Source organism: Adiantum capillus-veneris, chromosome 18 (genome assembly GCF_014529385.1).
Source record: "Adiantum capillus-veneris isolate H3 chromosome 18, ASM1452938v2, whole genome shotgun sequence".
Lineage (NCBI taxonomy): Eukaryota > Viridiplantae > Streptophyta > Polypodiopsida > Polypodiales > Pteridaceae > Adiantum > Adiantum capillus-veneris.
This window is the reverse complement of record NC_140948.1, coordinates 14,941,762-14,958,308: the sequence shown is the minus strand read 5'-3', so window position 1 is coordinate 14,958,308 and position 16,547 is coordinate 14,941,762. Positions and strand designations below refer to the sequence as shown.

General features: G+C 39.2%; 2 protein-coding genes across 2 annotated transcripts; both read right to left on the bottom strand.

Moving 5' to 3' along the window:
- Positions 1-3,925: 3,925 nt before the first annotated feature.
- Positions 3,926-4,234, bottom strand: LOC147435263 (uncharacterized). Its single transcript, XM_086488243.1, has one exon. It carries the CDS (start codon positions 4,232-4,234, stop codon positions 3,926-3,928), a length of 309 nt encoding a protein of 102 aa, XP_086344369.1.
- A 6,167-nt stretch (positions 4,235-10,401) lies between these two features.
- On the bottom strand, positions 10,402-13,246 carry LOC147435262 (uncharacterized). Its single transcript, XM_086487711.1, has 4 exons — positions 12,662-13,246; positions 12,176-12,610; positions 11,946-12,057; positions 10,402-11,864 (listed from the first exon to the last, which is right to left on the bottom strand). Exons 1-4 carry the CDS (start codon positions 13,244-13,246, stop codon positions 10,402-10,404), a joined length of 2,595 nt encoding a protein of 864 aa, XP_086343837.1.
- Positions 13,247-16,547: the final 3,301 nt, after the last annotated feature.

The window sequence follows — 16,547 nt, the reverse complement described above, 5'->3', positions numbered from 1 at the left end:
GTGTGATTGGACATTGAGTTAATGTAGGAAAACCTCTTTTTGTGTACACATTAGGTTTCTTGAAAATTTGAGAATATGAGTATCATACCCTACTTGAGTACACACACACACACACACACACAAATACATACTACATATATGTATAAAGATATGCACATACATATATACACATGTGTGTGTACACACACACAGCCACACATACATACATATATGTGTATTTGTGTGTGTGTGTGTGTGTGTGTGTACATATATATATTCTTATATCGAAATTTGTCACATAGGTCTTGAAGCCTCTTGTTGTTGTTATAGTACAGTAACTATGACATTTGAAACTTTTATCTTCCCTTCGTGTTCCCCCCCCGTCCCAAACCCTCTCTCTCTCTCTCTCTCTCTCTCTCTCTCTCTCTCTCTCACACACACACACACACACACACACACACACACATACATACACGTATTAGATGGATAGCAGTTTGCATGGAGCTCATGTGTGCATACACGTATGACTTGTCAAAGTGGTATAGTAGTTGAAAAATTGGCAGTGCGGTTAAGGTGATGACCTCAAGTCAATGCATGAAAAGGATGAGCAAACTCCTTTTTCTCAATCTCTATAAAGAAAAGTATAGATGGCTATGATTGGTCTCTCTCTCTCTCTCTCTCTCTCTCTCTCTCTCTCTCTCTCTCTCTCTCTCTAAGGTCTTGAACTCGGGACCATCGAATAGAACTTTGAGATCTCATTGGATCACTCCTACAACATTTTAAATTCTTCTTTTTTCAAGACGCATGTGTGTGTGTGTGTGTGTGTGTGTGTGAGAGAGAGAGAGAGAGAGAGAGAGAGAGAGAGAGACATGTGTGTGTGTGTGTGTGTGTGTGTGTGTGTGTGTGTGTGTGTGTGTGTGTGAGAGAGAGAGAGAGAGAGTTAGAAGATGAAACAAAAATAACTTTATTCTCACCCAAGTTGCCATTTATATCTTCTGGGATTGTTTCTATGGGATTAAAATTTTTATTCTTCTTCTTCTTCTTCTCTCTCTCTCTCTCTCTCTCTCTCTCTCTCTCTCTCTCTCTCTCTCCATCTCCATAGATATTCAAGTGTTAAAGGCTTGTTGTGTAACTTACGTCAAACATTTTATTCTCTCTTTCTCCTCTTCTCCCTTCTGCTTGCTGCATCGTTCGTTCGACGCTAAAACATTTTTCTCTATGTCTGTCTGTGTGTGTGTGTGTGTGTGTGTGTGTGTGTGTGTGTGTGTGTGTGTGTGTGTGTGTGTGTGGGGGGGGGGGGGGGGGGGGTTGATTTTTTATAGGCACCTTTGCCTATCAAAATTTAGAGAATTTATTGATTTTTAAGCATTTTCCATGGTTTAACTCTTAAAAACAAAAAGGACAAAATATTCAAGAACTGGTAAAAAGTACGTTAACTGGGCAATCTCTCTCCCTATTTGGAGTGCCAATGTGAGGGTTGATTTTTGTTGGGCATTTTATTTATTTTCTATGGGTGAAAAATGTTAGCTACCCTTTTGAAAATACACTATTACTTTAAGAAAACCATATTATCTTGGAAATTTGACTTGGTGTGTCATAAATATAAATTTTGTATATCACGTGCGTTCAAGGACTATTTTTAAACTCCTTATCTGTGAACTTTGACAAATAATTCAGTCTGTAAAAGAAAAATTCCAATTACATTTTATGGCATCTTTTTCTATATGAAAATATGAGAAAAGAATTTAATAACCCCTTCTGTTGTACTCACGTGATTGTCGCATAAATATTAAGTGACCCCCCCCCCCCCCCTCTCCCTTCCCCCCTTCCCCCGAGAAATTTGAAGGGCTTGAAAGGTGTCCTTGGTGAGACGGATCCCTATGAGCTTGAAAGAAATATATATATATATATATATCATGTGCACATGCACGTACACGTACACACATGCAATGTGACTCTCTCTCTCTCTCTCTCTCTCTCTCTCTCTCATATGGTCAATAACATGGATAACTACTCCTTCATTTGCATGTATCTTCTCAAAGTGAAACTACCCCAAGTCGACACCACACGAGCTTTTTTTTTTTCAATCTCTTTAAAGAAATAAAAACTTTTTACAAAAATATATCAATATTGTCTTACAAAAGACCTCTTGAAAAGAAAAAACCAAATTTATCATCAAAAATTAAATTCTCATTAAATAATAAAATCTCCACTAAATTTATCTCATTTTTGTTATGTGCATTTAAACAATAAGTTTATTCTATGTAGAGGAGAAAGTCTTTGAGTTTCTACTACTAAAGCACTTTCTACTACTAAAGAAAAAGAAATTCTTTTGATTTTACATTCTAACAAAAGCTCAAGGTGCTTGTTGTTTTTTACAATCTTACTCTTCCTTTTGCATTTTAGAGAGGTTTTCTCTTAAGTGAAGCAGTGAGTGACACATGGAGGGTCTCTCCTTCTTTGAAAAATTTAAGATGCATTATAAAGTGTATAGATGGGATTAAAAAATTTATTATTCTTCTTTCTCTCTCTCTCTCTCTCTCTCTCTCTCTCTCTCTCTCCCTTCGAGTCCATAGATATTCAAGTGTTAAAGACTTGTTATGTAACTTTAGCGTCTTTTTAAATTGTTCTTATACCCTTAAACATTTTATTCTCTCTTTCTTCTCTTCTCCCTTCTGCGTGCTGCATCATTCGTTCGACACTAAAACATTTTCTCTATGTGTGTGTGTGTGTGTGTGTGTGTGTGTGTGTGTGTGTGTGTGTGTGGGGTTGATTTTTGATAGGCACCTTTGCTTATTAAAATATAGAGATTTTATTGAGTTTTAAGCATTTTCCATGGTTTGACTCTTAAAAAACAAAAAGGACAAAAGATCTAAGAACTGGTAAAAAGGTACGTTAACTAAGCAATCTCTTTTCATATTTGGGGTGCCAATGTGAGGGTTGATTTTTGTTGGACATTTTATATATTTTCTATGGGTGAAAAATGTTAGCTACCCTTTTGAAAATATACTATTACTCTAAGAAAACCATATTATATTGGCAATTTGACTTGGTATGTCACTAAATATAAATTTTGTATATCACGTACATCAAGAACTATTTTTAAACTCTTTATCTGTGAATTTTTGACAAATAATTTATATGTTTTAAAAAATCCAATTACATTTTATGGTATCTTTTTGTATGTGAAAATGTGAGAAAAAAATTAATAACCCATTCTGCTGTACTCACGTGATAGTCGCATAAATATTAAGTGACCCCCCCGAGAAAATTGAAGGGCTTGAAGGGTGTCCTTGGTGAGACGGAGCCCTATGAGCTTGAAAGGAAAATCTCTCTCTCTCTCATGGTCAATAACATGGATAACTACTCCTTCATTTGCATGTATTTTCTCAAAGTCAAACTACCCCAAGTCGACACCACACGAGGTGTTTTTTTCAATCTCTTTAAAGAAATAAAACTTTTAAAAATATATATATCAATATCGGTCTTGAAAAAAACCTCTTGAAAATAAAAAACCAAATATATTTTCAAATTTTAAATTCTCATTAAATAATAAAATTCCACTAAATTTATCTCCTTTTTGTTATGTACATTTAAACCAATACATTTATTCTATGTAGAGGAAAAAGTCTTTTGACTAAAACACTTTCTACTACTAAAGAAAAAGAAGTTCTTTTGATTTTACATTCTGACAAAAGCTCAAAAGCCATGACATACCTTCTCCCACAAGGGCTGCCATGCCCGGGTCAAGCAGTAGCGACGAAAATCCGGAGAGAAAGTAAGCCGTAGAAGAGAGAACCAATATCGCCGATGAAGAGGTCAAACATGCCGCACACACGAAGAACCACTTGGTTGCCACCACACCGGAAAGCCACTGCCTTCAAGTGTGTGTAAGATCGTCCCAGTATGTTGTTTGCCATCCCCGAACCCAGATGCCAGATAAAGTTCACCACCATCGCTTGCTGACAACCATCCAGAAACCACAGGCTCTCAAGGTGAGCCAATTTTTGAATGGACGTTGCCCCTTCACAGTCATCGCAGCTGAACAATAGTTCCACCATGCCGAGTCACTGAAGCTGAGAAAATCTCGCAGCACCAGAATCGAACCAGGAAACCGGAGTGAGTAGAGGTTGTCACTCCATCCGCTCCCCCTGTCACCATCCACCAGATCGTGGCGAGCAGGAAACTCCTCGCATGGAGAAGGGGGCCGCCGCCTAGCCCTGATTCCAAAAATGGAAGGTCGTCGAAGCACCATCCCAAGCCGATGCCGATCTGCTATAGCCCAGACCTCCCCAGCTCAGCACTCCCCCCTCGACCCCAGGACACCCCGCCCGGAGCCCCTCCTGGCTCATGCAGTAGCGCCAAGGCTGTCAAGGCAGCAAAGCGTCGAGCTAGGTATCGACGAGCAGAAACGATTGTGTATGTGTGTGTGTTTCTTATAATCTTACTCTCCCTTTTGCATTTTATAGAGGTTTTCTCTTAAGTAAAGCAGTGAGTGACACATAGAGGGTCTCTCCTTCCTTGAAAATTTTAAGCTACATTATAAAGAGTACTAGTATGTGACCCGCGCGTTGCTGCGGCCAAGAAGGAGTATCATTCAATTTTGTGTAACCCCCCCTCCCCCCTTCTTTAGAAGGATAACATGTGTAAGTATCTTTTATGCATCTAATTGAAGGTAGTGACAACCATATCTTAAATGCTTTATTATGTGGAATAATGCATTATGGTATCAACCTAAATCACACTGGCTTTGTGCGACAATAGAAAGTGCATAGAGAATTGAATGAACATAACAACTACATAACATAAACTTAAAAGACTACACATGAGGTTGAGGGGGGGATGGAGCGAGAGAGAGAGAGAGAGAGAGAGAGAGTAGAATAAGTACATGGTTTTTTTAATTTTAGAGAGAGAGAGAGACGGGAAAAGGGAAACTAAAAGAAAAACAACAATCCACTTCCATTACTATAAGTAGTCTTTGTAAGCCCTAATATTCGTCTCTAAAGAAACTTTTTTGCAAGCCACTAAATCTTAACTAACAAAACAGCTACAACTTCAAAACGACAGCCTTCGGGATGTTGCTTTTGGTACTCGTAGAACCCATGGACCCACACAATGAGCGCTCCTACCAAAATGACAATGCCCCTCACACAGAGTGTATAATACGATCCTCCAATTCTCATATCTATCCCTATAAGAGTATTATGCATTGGTCGGCAAGTGATCTCCGAGCTCTCGAACCCGTATGCGAGTTGAACCTGCATTACGATTCAAAGCCACACTGATATGAAAGTACCCTTGGAGTCCTCCGAAAAGCTCATACACTTCCATTAAAATGTTATCACGATAACAGTGATTCCTGCAAGCCAATTAGTTAATTACAATAAGTTCAATAACCAAAAAATATTTAAAAAAGCATTGTGCTTCATTGGTGTTCCTTACCTAACAACTTCAAATCTTTCAATAATGTATACTACATCATGCATACTAAGTGGGCCTCTCCAACCAGGTGGATCTAAATGAGAAAATTATTAGTTTGAACACCAAGCTGTAAAATTTTCAAAGGATATACTTAGATCCTACCATAGATAAGAAACGGCGGATGATGAAGCATCCAGCTCAACGTAGATACTGTCCAATGCCTTCTTTGACGTGGCATCTATAAATACAATATTTCAACCCCGTCCAAGAAACATCATAACATCAGCTTTTCATGAACAATCGAAGTGTATAGAGAATTGAATCAACATAGAAACTATAGTATGCGATCCACATGTTGGTGTAATCCAAAAGAGCACACTATTGATACCATTGAAACTTTGAAATTTGTAACAAAATCTTAGTTCTCGACCACTCATAGACATGCATAAAGAGCTACACAAATCTACTCGTTTATGTGTACATCAGCCATAAAATTTCAACATTTTCACATAATGAGATGAAAAACATGAAAAATATCACGCATATGCAACAACTTAAAGCAGAGGCACCACATAGTTTTGATATTTTAAGAAAAGAAAATAACTTCAAATGCAATACCAATAAAACTTCAAACACCGACAGATCTTATTCACGATTTAAATTTCCACTCAATGTAAAATGTCAAAACTCTTAGGAAACAATCAACAAAATAGTTAGTGGCAAAGGATGCTTTGGTGGAGTTTTAATTGGTAATATATAATAACTATAATAACATTCAAATTTCCTACACTATCATACATCGATGACCCTTTTGTAAAATAATCCCACAAACTCTATCGTCTTGTTTGAACCTTCCACAATTAGGACACATTATACATACTTTGTGGATACACATCATAACAGGGTCTCAATGGTCCCTAATTTCCAAAAGCAAAGGGTTTTATAGGAGGAAGTTTGTTGTTTACAAAGAGAAAACAAAATTTAGGCACATGCATATGCATCAATACAATAAAATATCCCATTGAAGTGGTTTGATGTGCATGACCCCAATCTGAAGTTGTCTACAATGGTCATTACGAACTAATAATGGGGTCTGGAAAGTGCTACCCAATTATTTGAGAGTGCATAAAGTGAACCAAATCTAAAGGAGTAAGACAATTTCTACTTGTAAACCTAAAGATAACTTTCAGAATGAAATGTAGATAGTGGAAAAATATCATGGGATCTATCAAGCTTCCAAGTATTTCATTGCAACGTCCTTGAAGCTCAATAGCTAAGCATAATTGTAACGATGGAAGCCTATTTTCTAAAACATGCTACCTAATGTCCCCAAGCCACAAAGGTAGTACCTCATATTGTTTTGACCAAAAATATCATCTCAACCAAAGTCTTAAAACTTAATTTAAGTATACTCTATGGCTTCATGCCATGTAGATCAAACAACACAAGTATAAAACAAAAAAAAACAACATGTTCACTAATTTATCCTACCAACGCAGTTCAAAGCAAGGTATGCTTTAGTACATCAACATAGTGAATCAAATTAACACACAAAAGTACGTGCTTCAACTATTTCTAGTAGCCAAGGTTGAACATTGCTATATGGCACGGCCATCAGAAGCTCGAGCCATCTTTGTCATCAATGCATTCAATCAATTCAGATGGACCTTGAGCCGGGTTACCTCTCCTTCTAAAGCAAGGACCTGGTCCTTAAGTGCATCAATTTGGACCTGGATTTCCCTATTGGGAATGTGTGAGCTTTGCATTGATTCAAATTGTTGATCCATGCACACCAGCATGTTGAATTGGTTCTCCTCAACCTGGACCATTCCTCCACTGAAGCGTTGTGCACATAAACGCACCTCATTGCGAAGGTCTACAATTTGTTGTCCATTCGCTTGCTGAGCCACGTCCAAAAGTGCTTCCAAGTGTTGTTCAAAGTCCAATTGTCTAGACTCACTACGGACAAAGAAGTCCCATAATGCAGCCATGAGTTCATGATTCCCATCATTTACCACAGAATTAATAGAAGAGGATCCCACTCATCGAGCACTTCTCTTTGCCGCTTGAACATTGGCAAACCTTGGAGGAGTGGACTCAATACCATCCGACTCGGTCTCAACGATGGCATTGTTATTCATGTTTTCCATAGCTGTACCATTAAAAAGTACATCACAATGCATACAAAGTTGAACTATGTGTCAACTACCACAAAGGAAGCAATCCCTTGTACAATATTACGAACATAACATCTTATCATACAAAAAAACATAATCTACACAAAGCATAAGAGGTGAAAGTTCAAGAAAAGACACAGAGAGACTTTAATGTTTTCGTCAAGCAACATGCATGATTTTCTCTCTTCCTTATTGCACATCTCTCTCTCTCTCTCTCTCTCTCTCTCTCTCTCTCTCTCTCTCTCTCTCTCTCTCTCTCAACATAGCAACCTATCCTCTCACAAACGTGAGGATCAATGCATAGAATTGTTGTGCTTAAACAAAGATCTCTAAGATATGAACCTAATATCTTGGATCCCTCAAACTCAAATCGCAAGTGGAAAACTCTATTGCATAGAATTACAAACTCATAATAAACACCAAGACATTTAGAAATGTATCCAAATTTTCAAAGAACATTGCCTAAAATGGATCACAAGCATGGCAAAGCTATTGATATGTTTGTCATAGAAGCAAACACAATCAAGGACATTATCGTGCCACAAATGATCTAAGAGGCAATATCAACGTAGATCGCTTCATCATGCAATTGGCAATCGGCTTGGAGTTTCTCCATTCCTAAATTAAGGACCGTTTTTCCATCCCAAGGTTGATTATCTCTTGGATTAACAAACAATAGTAGTAAAAAAGGGAGACTTTTTTTAAAATATTACAATTGAAGCACCAAACACAACAATTTACACATACCAGTTATTGCAGCTATGTATGGTACTGCCAAACATGCAAGTTGTTTAGGCAAGTAGATTTGGTAGATCAACTCAGCGAACCTAGAACTCTGGAGATACTCCCAATCATCGGGAATAGAGTATCCTTCATATCTAGCAAACCATTGAGCATCATCTTCATCTTGGGAAGACACACCCTCCTTCCTTACCGAGTAGACACCGTACTCAACGTCAGAGAAGTATGCCAAAATACGCAATGTAAAGATATCGATAGATGGCAACTTCCTAAGGTCCGCAACACATAAGGAAACAAAAAAACCATGAATCTTACTTTATGCCAAGTGAATTTCTGATTTCATGCACACACACCTAGTCTTGTAGTACTTGCGGATGGTCCTAACAATTTTTTTGTGCAACAAAGGTGCACACCAAAAAAGTGGCTCTGCTTAAAATAATGGAAAAAAAAAATCAAGGTCCCAAAGATAACACAATAAGTCTCCACATCATGTCTTAATGGTGGACAAAAACATACCAGGATGTGGATGATCTTCTACATTTAATAGAAAGGACACCTCGGAGATGTAAGTCATTTGATCCATGATCTATATACCCAATAGAAACCAAAAAATAGACAATGTGAGGAAGGAACAAAACCTTCACATGACATAGTTTAGTATATGTTATGGAAAGAGGTAGAAAATTAATTCACTAAATATGTTATGATTTGAAACATATATAAAGAAGAAGACAACGATGAGAAGGATTGGAGCCTTCATATGGCATTAATTGATATCTCATGGTACATAATGTTTATTGTTAGTGCAATTGTTTTGTAATTACATCAACATCACGTAGGATAACTTTCACTCCAACAGTTGAGCGTGCACGTGACAGTGCAACATACAATTGTCCATGAGTGAAGACCGGTGTCACCAGGTATAGGCCCAACATGGTAATGCTTTGGCCATGTGACTTATTTATCGTCATAAAGAAAGAAGGATTGGAACCTTCATATGGCATTGTTTAATATCTCATGGTACACAATGTTTGTTGTTAGTGCAGTTGTTTCGTTTGCATCAATGTCACGTAGGAGAATCTTCACTCCAATGGCTGAACGTGCACGTGACAATGCAACATACAGTTTTCCATGAGTGAAGACCGGTGTCACCAGGTATAGGCCCAACATGGCAATTCTTTGTCCTTGTGACTTATTTATCGTCATACAAAAAGCCAATCTAACTGGGAACTGCCTCCATCTAAGAACGAATGGCAACTTTGTACCAGAATGTACAAAACATATTCGAGGGATGAAAACCCGAGTGCCTACCCGTGTACCTGTAATAACTTTTGCCTCCAGAACTCTTGCATGAAATGCCTTGCACACCAAGCGTGTCCCATTACATAGACCTCGACTTGGATCAATGTTCCGTAGTAGAATTATTGGGGCATTCATTTTCAACTCCAAGCAATGTGTTGGAAATCCACCACCCAAGGTGAGACTATTTAAAAACTCATAAAGTATAAGAAAGGATCTTACATCGAGTTTTCCGCCATAAAGTCAGCACTAAAGTATTGCACAACGTCACCTTTCATTGTGTACAGGGCCTTAGCATTGAGAATAACAACTTCAGAGTTTTTTGGAGCAAGGATGGCCCGCTCTCTGAAGTATTCTGCATGGACCACATCTTTATCAATTTCTGAATAGATGCAACCTATCAATACATCCAATGAGGATGAAGAAAGCACCATGTGACAGGGGATTTCTATCATTTTTTCATCATCGATTGTCAAAGTCCCATTTCCTACATCCATAAGCCATTCTCTATAGGCAGAATTTGCAACATCACCACCTCCCACACGCATGTTATGTGCCAATCTAAGAATCTTCACACGATTCCATAAGTGTGATCGACAAAGTGTAGCATCAACAATGTCAGCACGTGCTCCCTGGAACACCACTGGTAAGATCTGTCTGAAATCTCCCCCAAGAAGCAACACTTTTCCACCAAATGGATTTGTTGAGCACATGATATCTTGCAAAGACCTGTCCAAAGCTCAGAAGGCATATCGATGCATCATAGGAGCCTCATCCCACACAATCAACTTGCGCATTCTAAGCAATTCAGCAAGTTGACCTTGAACAGGGATATTGCATGTGCTACAACTATCAAGGTCCAAGGGTATCTTGAATCTAGAAGTGCAGTGCGTCCATTTCGCAATAGCAATGCTGAAATACCAGAAGATGTTGTGGCCAATGCAACTTCTCCTTCTCCACGCACATGTGACAACAAAAAATTATACAAATAAGTTTTCCTAGTCCCTACAGGACCATCTAGGAAAAAAATAGCCCCACCATTAATACTCAATCCATGCAACACTGCCTCAAAAGCAATCCTTTGATCTTCATTTAGACTCTGCTCCATTTCACGTGACACGGATAGCTCTTGCATTGTGTCAAGGCATTGCTCTTGGAAAAGCAAGCTATTTTTCTCACGTGTCACTAAGCGTTCATCAGGCATTGGAATTCCAGGAAATTCAGTTAAACTTCGTCCAAAAGTACCAAGAATGTTATGCAAATCTCTCAATGCATGGCCTTCAGCAACCTGTGTACAACCATCTAACGACTCATATCTCATCTCCAACATGTGTTGATAGTCCTCATACAAAAAACGTCGAAATCTTTCCCATACAAGGTGAGGGGAGGAGGGTTCACAAAACAATAGAATGGTCACAAACAAATGTCTCAATTGCAAGCCTGTATGTGTACTGCAAGCTTCCTCCATGCATCCGAACCATTCCCCATCATCTTCCAAGATACCCCTTGCAATGCATGCTGCCTTGAATGTTGGAAACAATACACCATTTGCGGAGCGTAGATCCTCAAATGATTTACATCCTTTACAAATAGTCAAAAGCAAACGGACATAATATCGTTCACCTGCAGAGGGCTGCACAAAATACATCCGCCCAATAGTGTCCCCACGACGTCTCTTTGTCCATTTCTTGGAACCCGAATTCCACACACACTTTTGAGGAAAATCAATGTACAAACTATCGTTTGCTTCAGGATTCTCCAAGTTGCATGTGAACCACTCTGTCAAAGTGGTCTTCTCTACATTATCTCTTTGCAAGACATCATTAAGTCTATCATTATCTCGAAAAGTCACCATTTGACCAGCCGGAACATGCACGCTCAATCTCTGAACAACTGGTGCGTCATTGTGCAAAGGATATTCAAAAATTCTCCAGCAAGACTTAGATGCAGATACATAGCGGCCATCCGTGTACATGTCTATCTCATCAATGTTCACCCTTTCTGCATCACGTACCGATGTATGGAATCTTACAGTTTCCCTATCATGCCCCTTGTAGATGTACTTATAGACATACTTGACGGCTGAAATTGTCGAGCATACCTCAACATTGATATGCGCATTAAATAGTGTTGACAAAACAAGATTATATGGCACAACCCATCGGTTATCAATAGTAGAACCCCTAACCTTGGCGGCGAAGCCATTGTTTCGTCGCACATAAATGGGGTAGCCATTATTATCCATGCCTGTTTGCTCACAAAATGAACGTGTATATTTTCTAATACATCGGCCATCAACCATGCAAGGAGATGAACTATTGATCTCACCGCATGGACCATGAATGTTAAAACTAACAATGATATCATGCAGCACTGGAAATCGATTTTTATCTGGCAACTCTGCACAAACCATCTTGTCATAGTCAAATGCTGATTGAGGCTTACATCGAGGATCTAGAATCGATAATGTATGATAATGTGGCAAGCCTCTCTTTTGGAACTCCACGACAGACATGTAAGCCACCACTTTCCCAAAAATATCTCTCTTTAAGATATACTTCATCATGCTCAAGTGTTTCGAAGAGAACCCTGGTGGTTATGTCTGGTCGATCAGAGGAAACCTGTCCTGGAAGTAATGCCTCATTTATTTCTGGCCATTTGGGGTTACATGTGAATGTGCTAAATAGGTATGGCTTTCCCTTTGCACGCACAATTGCCACTGCATCTTGATACAATTGGTACATGTGCCGAGGGCTGCCTATAAAAGATGAGGGTAAGACAATTCTTTGACCTGCAGACCGTCCAAGTACAGCATCACTCCTAGACAAATGCACCATGTCAACCAAGCCTGCATACAATTCTGCCCTCAACGTCTGCTGATTTGTACGAACCCATGCAAGACGACATTCCTCAATGGCACAATATGCATCAACCATAAATTGTTGAAGTAAACGACCCCCACGAAGCAAGCATGACTCTGTATCAGCACGAACCTATAGCCGATATGCATAGTACTCTCTTTGAGTGACACATTGTCGACCAACCAAGGCATCCAAAGGGCCATGCACATTATCATAAGGAAGCTTGATATGACATCCATCTTCTCCCCGTGGAAAGAGAAGAACATAGAATAGTGGCATGTACGACCTATGTAGATTTGAAAGGAAAAGCCTTCCATTTTGATAATGTATCACAATGTCTCGATGGCCAACTGTTTGTACATCCCCTTGACCTGGCATAATCGCAGCAACCTCATTGCCAACAGGTATCAAATACTGCCTGGAAGTATTTCTATTCTCACAAATTGTCATTTTGATCTCCACACCAGGACTGTCACGTAACATTCTACCAACATTGTAGAAGGCATTCGCATACGGATTACATGATCGCATCATCATTGATAATGCTTCAAGAGTGGACAAATTCAAACCATCCAAGGCACTCATACGATTCCGAACCTCATGCTCAGTATCAACTTCATTTATCTGTGCAAATTTTGGAGCCCCTGCTTCATGTGGTTGCAAAGAACCAATTCGATGGTACACACCGCCATGTACACGAAAGCAATATGCACCAGACTTACCCATCAATGTCTCATCAATGGTAGCTCCAAGAGATGCAAATTCCATAACACTATTGTAACTCCTGATGTTTTTTTGAAAGACCTACTCAAAGCATCAGTATTAGTCAGTAGCCTCTCCAATACATCTGGCGGTCTTGCAAGAGGAAAGAGGGATACTTTCCCACCTTTGCAAAACTATTTTCCCATTGATGGTGTATCTTCCTTCTTCATTTCACACGGCCAAAGACGTGCACCACAAAACTCATAGAAGGAGGACATGGTTCCTGTATGATGTAGGCAATGAGACATGTATCAATGGTAGCATGGAAGGGTGGACACCTCGTAGATATGGATAGGCATGTAGAATGCAAGAAATTCCTCCAAGTGATGTGTCATGAACATACAAGACATGTTCCTCATTTTGAGCGTCTATGAGAGGGCAAAAGTGTCCGTCATGTTGATGGCGCTGTTGTCTTATGTTGGAGGTGCGTTGCCTTGCCCGTTGTCGACAATATCTTCTTATTGCATCCAAACATGAAAGAGTGTGCTGTCTTCATCCTTGTCCTTGCATGACAGTTTGCAAAGGAACTTGTGGAATAGTAACATCACCATGGATAGAACCCTCCACAAATGTGGAGGGACTCCTTCCACGACCATGGCCATTTGTTGAGCATGGCAAGGCATCCTCTAGCAAGTATATCATACGTTGTATAGCGAGTTGACGTCGATACTTTTGTGCAACCTTTCAGCATGCACGCACATGAGAGGAATGACTTGTAGATTCAAGAAGACAAAGGCATGTGTCCCTTGTCCTCATAAATGCTTCTATCAAGCTACAGAGAAAACACTAAGTTCATAATGAGTGCATAAGTTTTATCATTTTAGTTACTCCCAAATGCAAGCATAAAATATCCTCAATACATCTTAGTATTAATTAAAGTAGTGTACTTAAGGTAGGGAAGTTCCTTATCTATACTAACTTCCAAATGCAAGCATATAATACCCTCAACACATCATATTAATTGGAGTATTATACCCAAGGAAGGAATAAAGAGTGCTCATGAGTTCAAGGTTTGTTTGGTAGATCCTTTCTATTGCTTTAACAAACCTTTCCTTTCATGCATCCTCCCACTTCTTCTATCAGTAAGATATATTAAATTTAATAGATGTCATAGGATAAATTGATTATGAAATGATACCATTGGAGTTGAAGACTCAATTGTGAGCCTTCTTGAAGGTTATTTAGCATCTCCTATCAATGGTTCTCTCTATGACATCAAGAACAGATTTTTCATGGGTTCTTGTATGAAGAAGGAGAGAAAGCTTGAACCGCCCAAGTGTGGTAAGAGTGGTTTTGTTGGTTTTCTCACCCAATGTGGTAGAATGGCTTTTCCAATTCCTTCTCCAAATATTGTAGGTTGGTTCTCCCAATTCACATTGAAGTAGTATGCTTAGGTATCAAGACTCATCGGCAAGTCTATTAGCATTGCCCGTATGACATTCAAAACCTGCCCCGTATTGGGGTCTTCCTATTGTGCTACAAAACGTGCTTACCATGGCTACCTGCATGAAGAAGAAGAGGAATCTTAAAGTTTGGTAGATTGGTTATCAGAGTTTCTTGCCCCATTGCAATAGACTGGATCTCCCAGCTCCCTCTCCATTTTTGACTGCTATGCTAAGAGCAAGAGTTTCAAGGAGTCTTCCTTATCTCATGCAATATTTCTCAAAATAACGTAAATGAGGTAAGGAGCTCTACATTTTCCACTATAATATGAGGAATCACTTGGGTTTCCTTTGAAATAGAAAATTTTGGGGTTAGTTTTTGTCACAAATTTTCTTGACCGCTCTCTCTCTCTCTCTCTCTCTCTCTCTCTCTCTCTCTCTCTCTCTCTCTCTCTCTCTCTCTCTCTCTCTCTCTCTCTATCTATCTATCTATCTATCTATACCTCACAATGCTAGGAATTGCATGTGCCATGCGTTTTTTTTGAAATGCAGAATGCCTTCTTTTATAGTAGGAAATGTTGAGATGAGGCTACATTTGGACTCTTTTATCTCTCTCTATGGTGCTAGAAAATGTGTTTATCATGGCTACATACATTAAGAAGGAGAGGAAGCTTGAAGTTTAGTAGATTGGTTATCAGAGTTTCCTACCCCATTGCAATAGATTGGCTCTTTCTCCATTTTGGACAGCTATGTTGCCCGTGATTAAGAGGAAAAGTCTAGTTCATTGACATGTGGACATGTCAAGGGGCCTTACTTGTCTCATGCAATATTTCTGTCTTAGAATAACACAAATGAGGTAATGAGCTCTACGTTTATGACTATAGTATGAGGAATTACTTGGTTTCCTCTAAAATAGAAAATATTCAGGCTAGTTTTTGGCACAAACTTTCTTGATTGCTCTCTCTCTCTCTCTCTCTCTCTCTCTCTCTCTCTCTCTCTCTCTCTCTCTCTCTCTCACCTTTTGTCATGAGTGTGAATCATGCACTTGCCTGATGTTAAGATATGTTGAGATGAGGTTGTATTCGACCTCTTTCTCTCTCTCTCTCTCTCTCTCTCTCTCTCTCTCTCTCTCTCTCTCTCTCTCTCTCTCTCTGTGTGTGTGTGTGTGTGTGTGTGTGTGTGTGTGTGTGTGTGTTGCGCGCGCGCGTGTGCTTCACAAGGCTAGGAATTTCATGTTTCATGTGTAAAAAAAAACAAATAGAGCAGCTTTTCTCATGAGCATGAATCATGCACTTGCCTGATGCTTGGAGATGTTGAGACGAGGTTCCATTGGGCCTCTTTTAGTAGTTCAATATGCATAATCAATTTAGACATCATACAGTAGTCCCAATGGCCCCGAAGGCTATGGTGCAAAGGTGTAGAGAGGTAGCTAGTGGTCAAAAGTGACAAAGAGAGAGAGAGGGAGAGAGAGAGAGAGAGAGAGAGAGAGATGTTTGAGCAGGGTGATAGACTAAATCACTCCAAAAGAAATCTTAAAGCTCTCAAGTATTGTAGCATTGATATTTTTTATCCAAGTGCTCAAAAAAGAGTTATGTTTAGTGTAATCCCACATAACTTTTACTTTTGAATTTACTTTTGAAATCATTATTTGAAGCTGAGAAAACCTACAAAGACATAGAGGATAGCTCGTGGCCAAAAGTGGCTATGATAGAAAGAGGGAGGGGGGAGGGAGACAGTTGTCTCAAAAGCTATAATTTTCCTTTAAACATTGTTCAAACCTAGGTTTAGAGCATTCTCACTTGCAAATTTGGAATTCACCTCTAAATTCCAACTGGAAAGCAAGAACATCTCCAAAGCTCAAAGGAATTTAGGGTGTAAAAAACTTCAAATATAGGCAAGGGTTTCCCTTTGCCACCACTCACATT

Excerpts from the sequence above, each read along its gene's own strand:
- LOC147435262 (XM_086487711.1), bottom strand. The coding sequence starts at position 13,246 with ATGGAATTTGCATCTCTTGGAGCTACCATTGATGAGACATTGATGGGT. Across the intron at positions 12,058-12,175 it reads AAACACTTGAGCATGATGAA|CCTCAATCAGCATTTGACTA; the intron begins GTATATCTTAAA and ends CCTCGATGTAAG. Across the intron at positions 11,865-11,945 it reads TAACATTCATGGTCCATGCG|GCATGGATAATAATGGCTAC; the intron begins GTGAGATCAATA and ends GTGAGCAAACAG.
- LOC147435263 (XM_086488243.1), bottom strand. The coding sequence starts at position 4,234 with ATGGTGCTTCGACGACCTTCCATTTTTGGAATCAGGGCTAGGCGGCGG.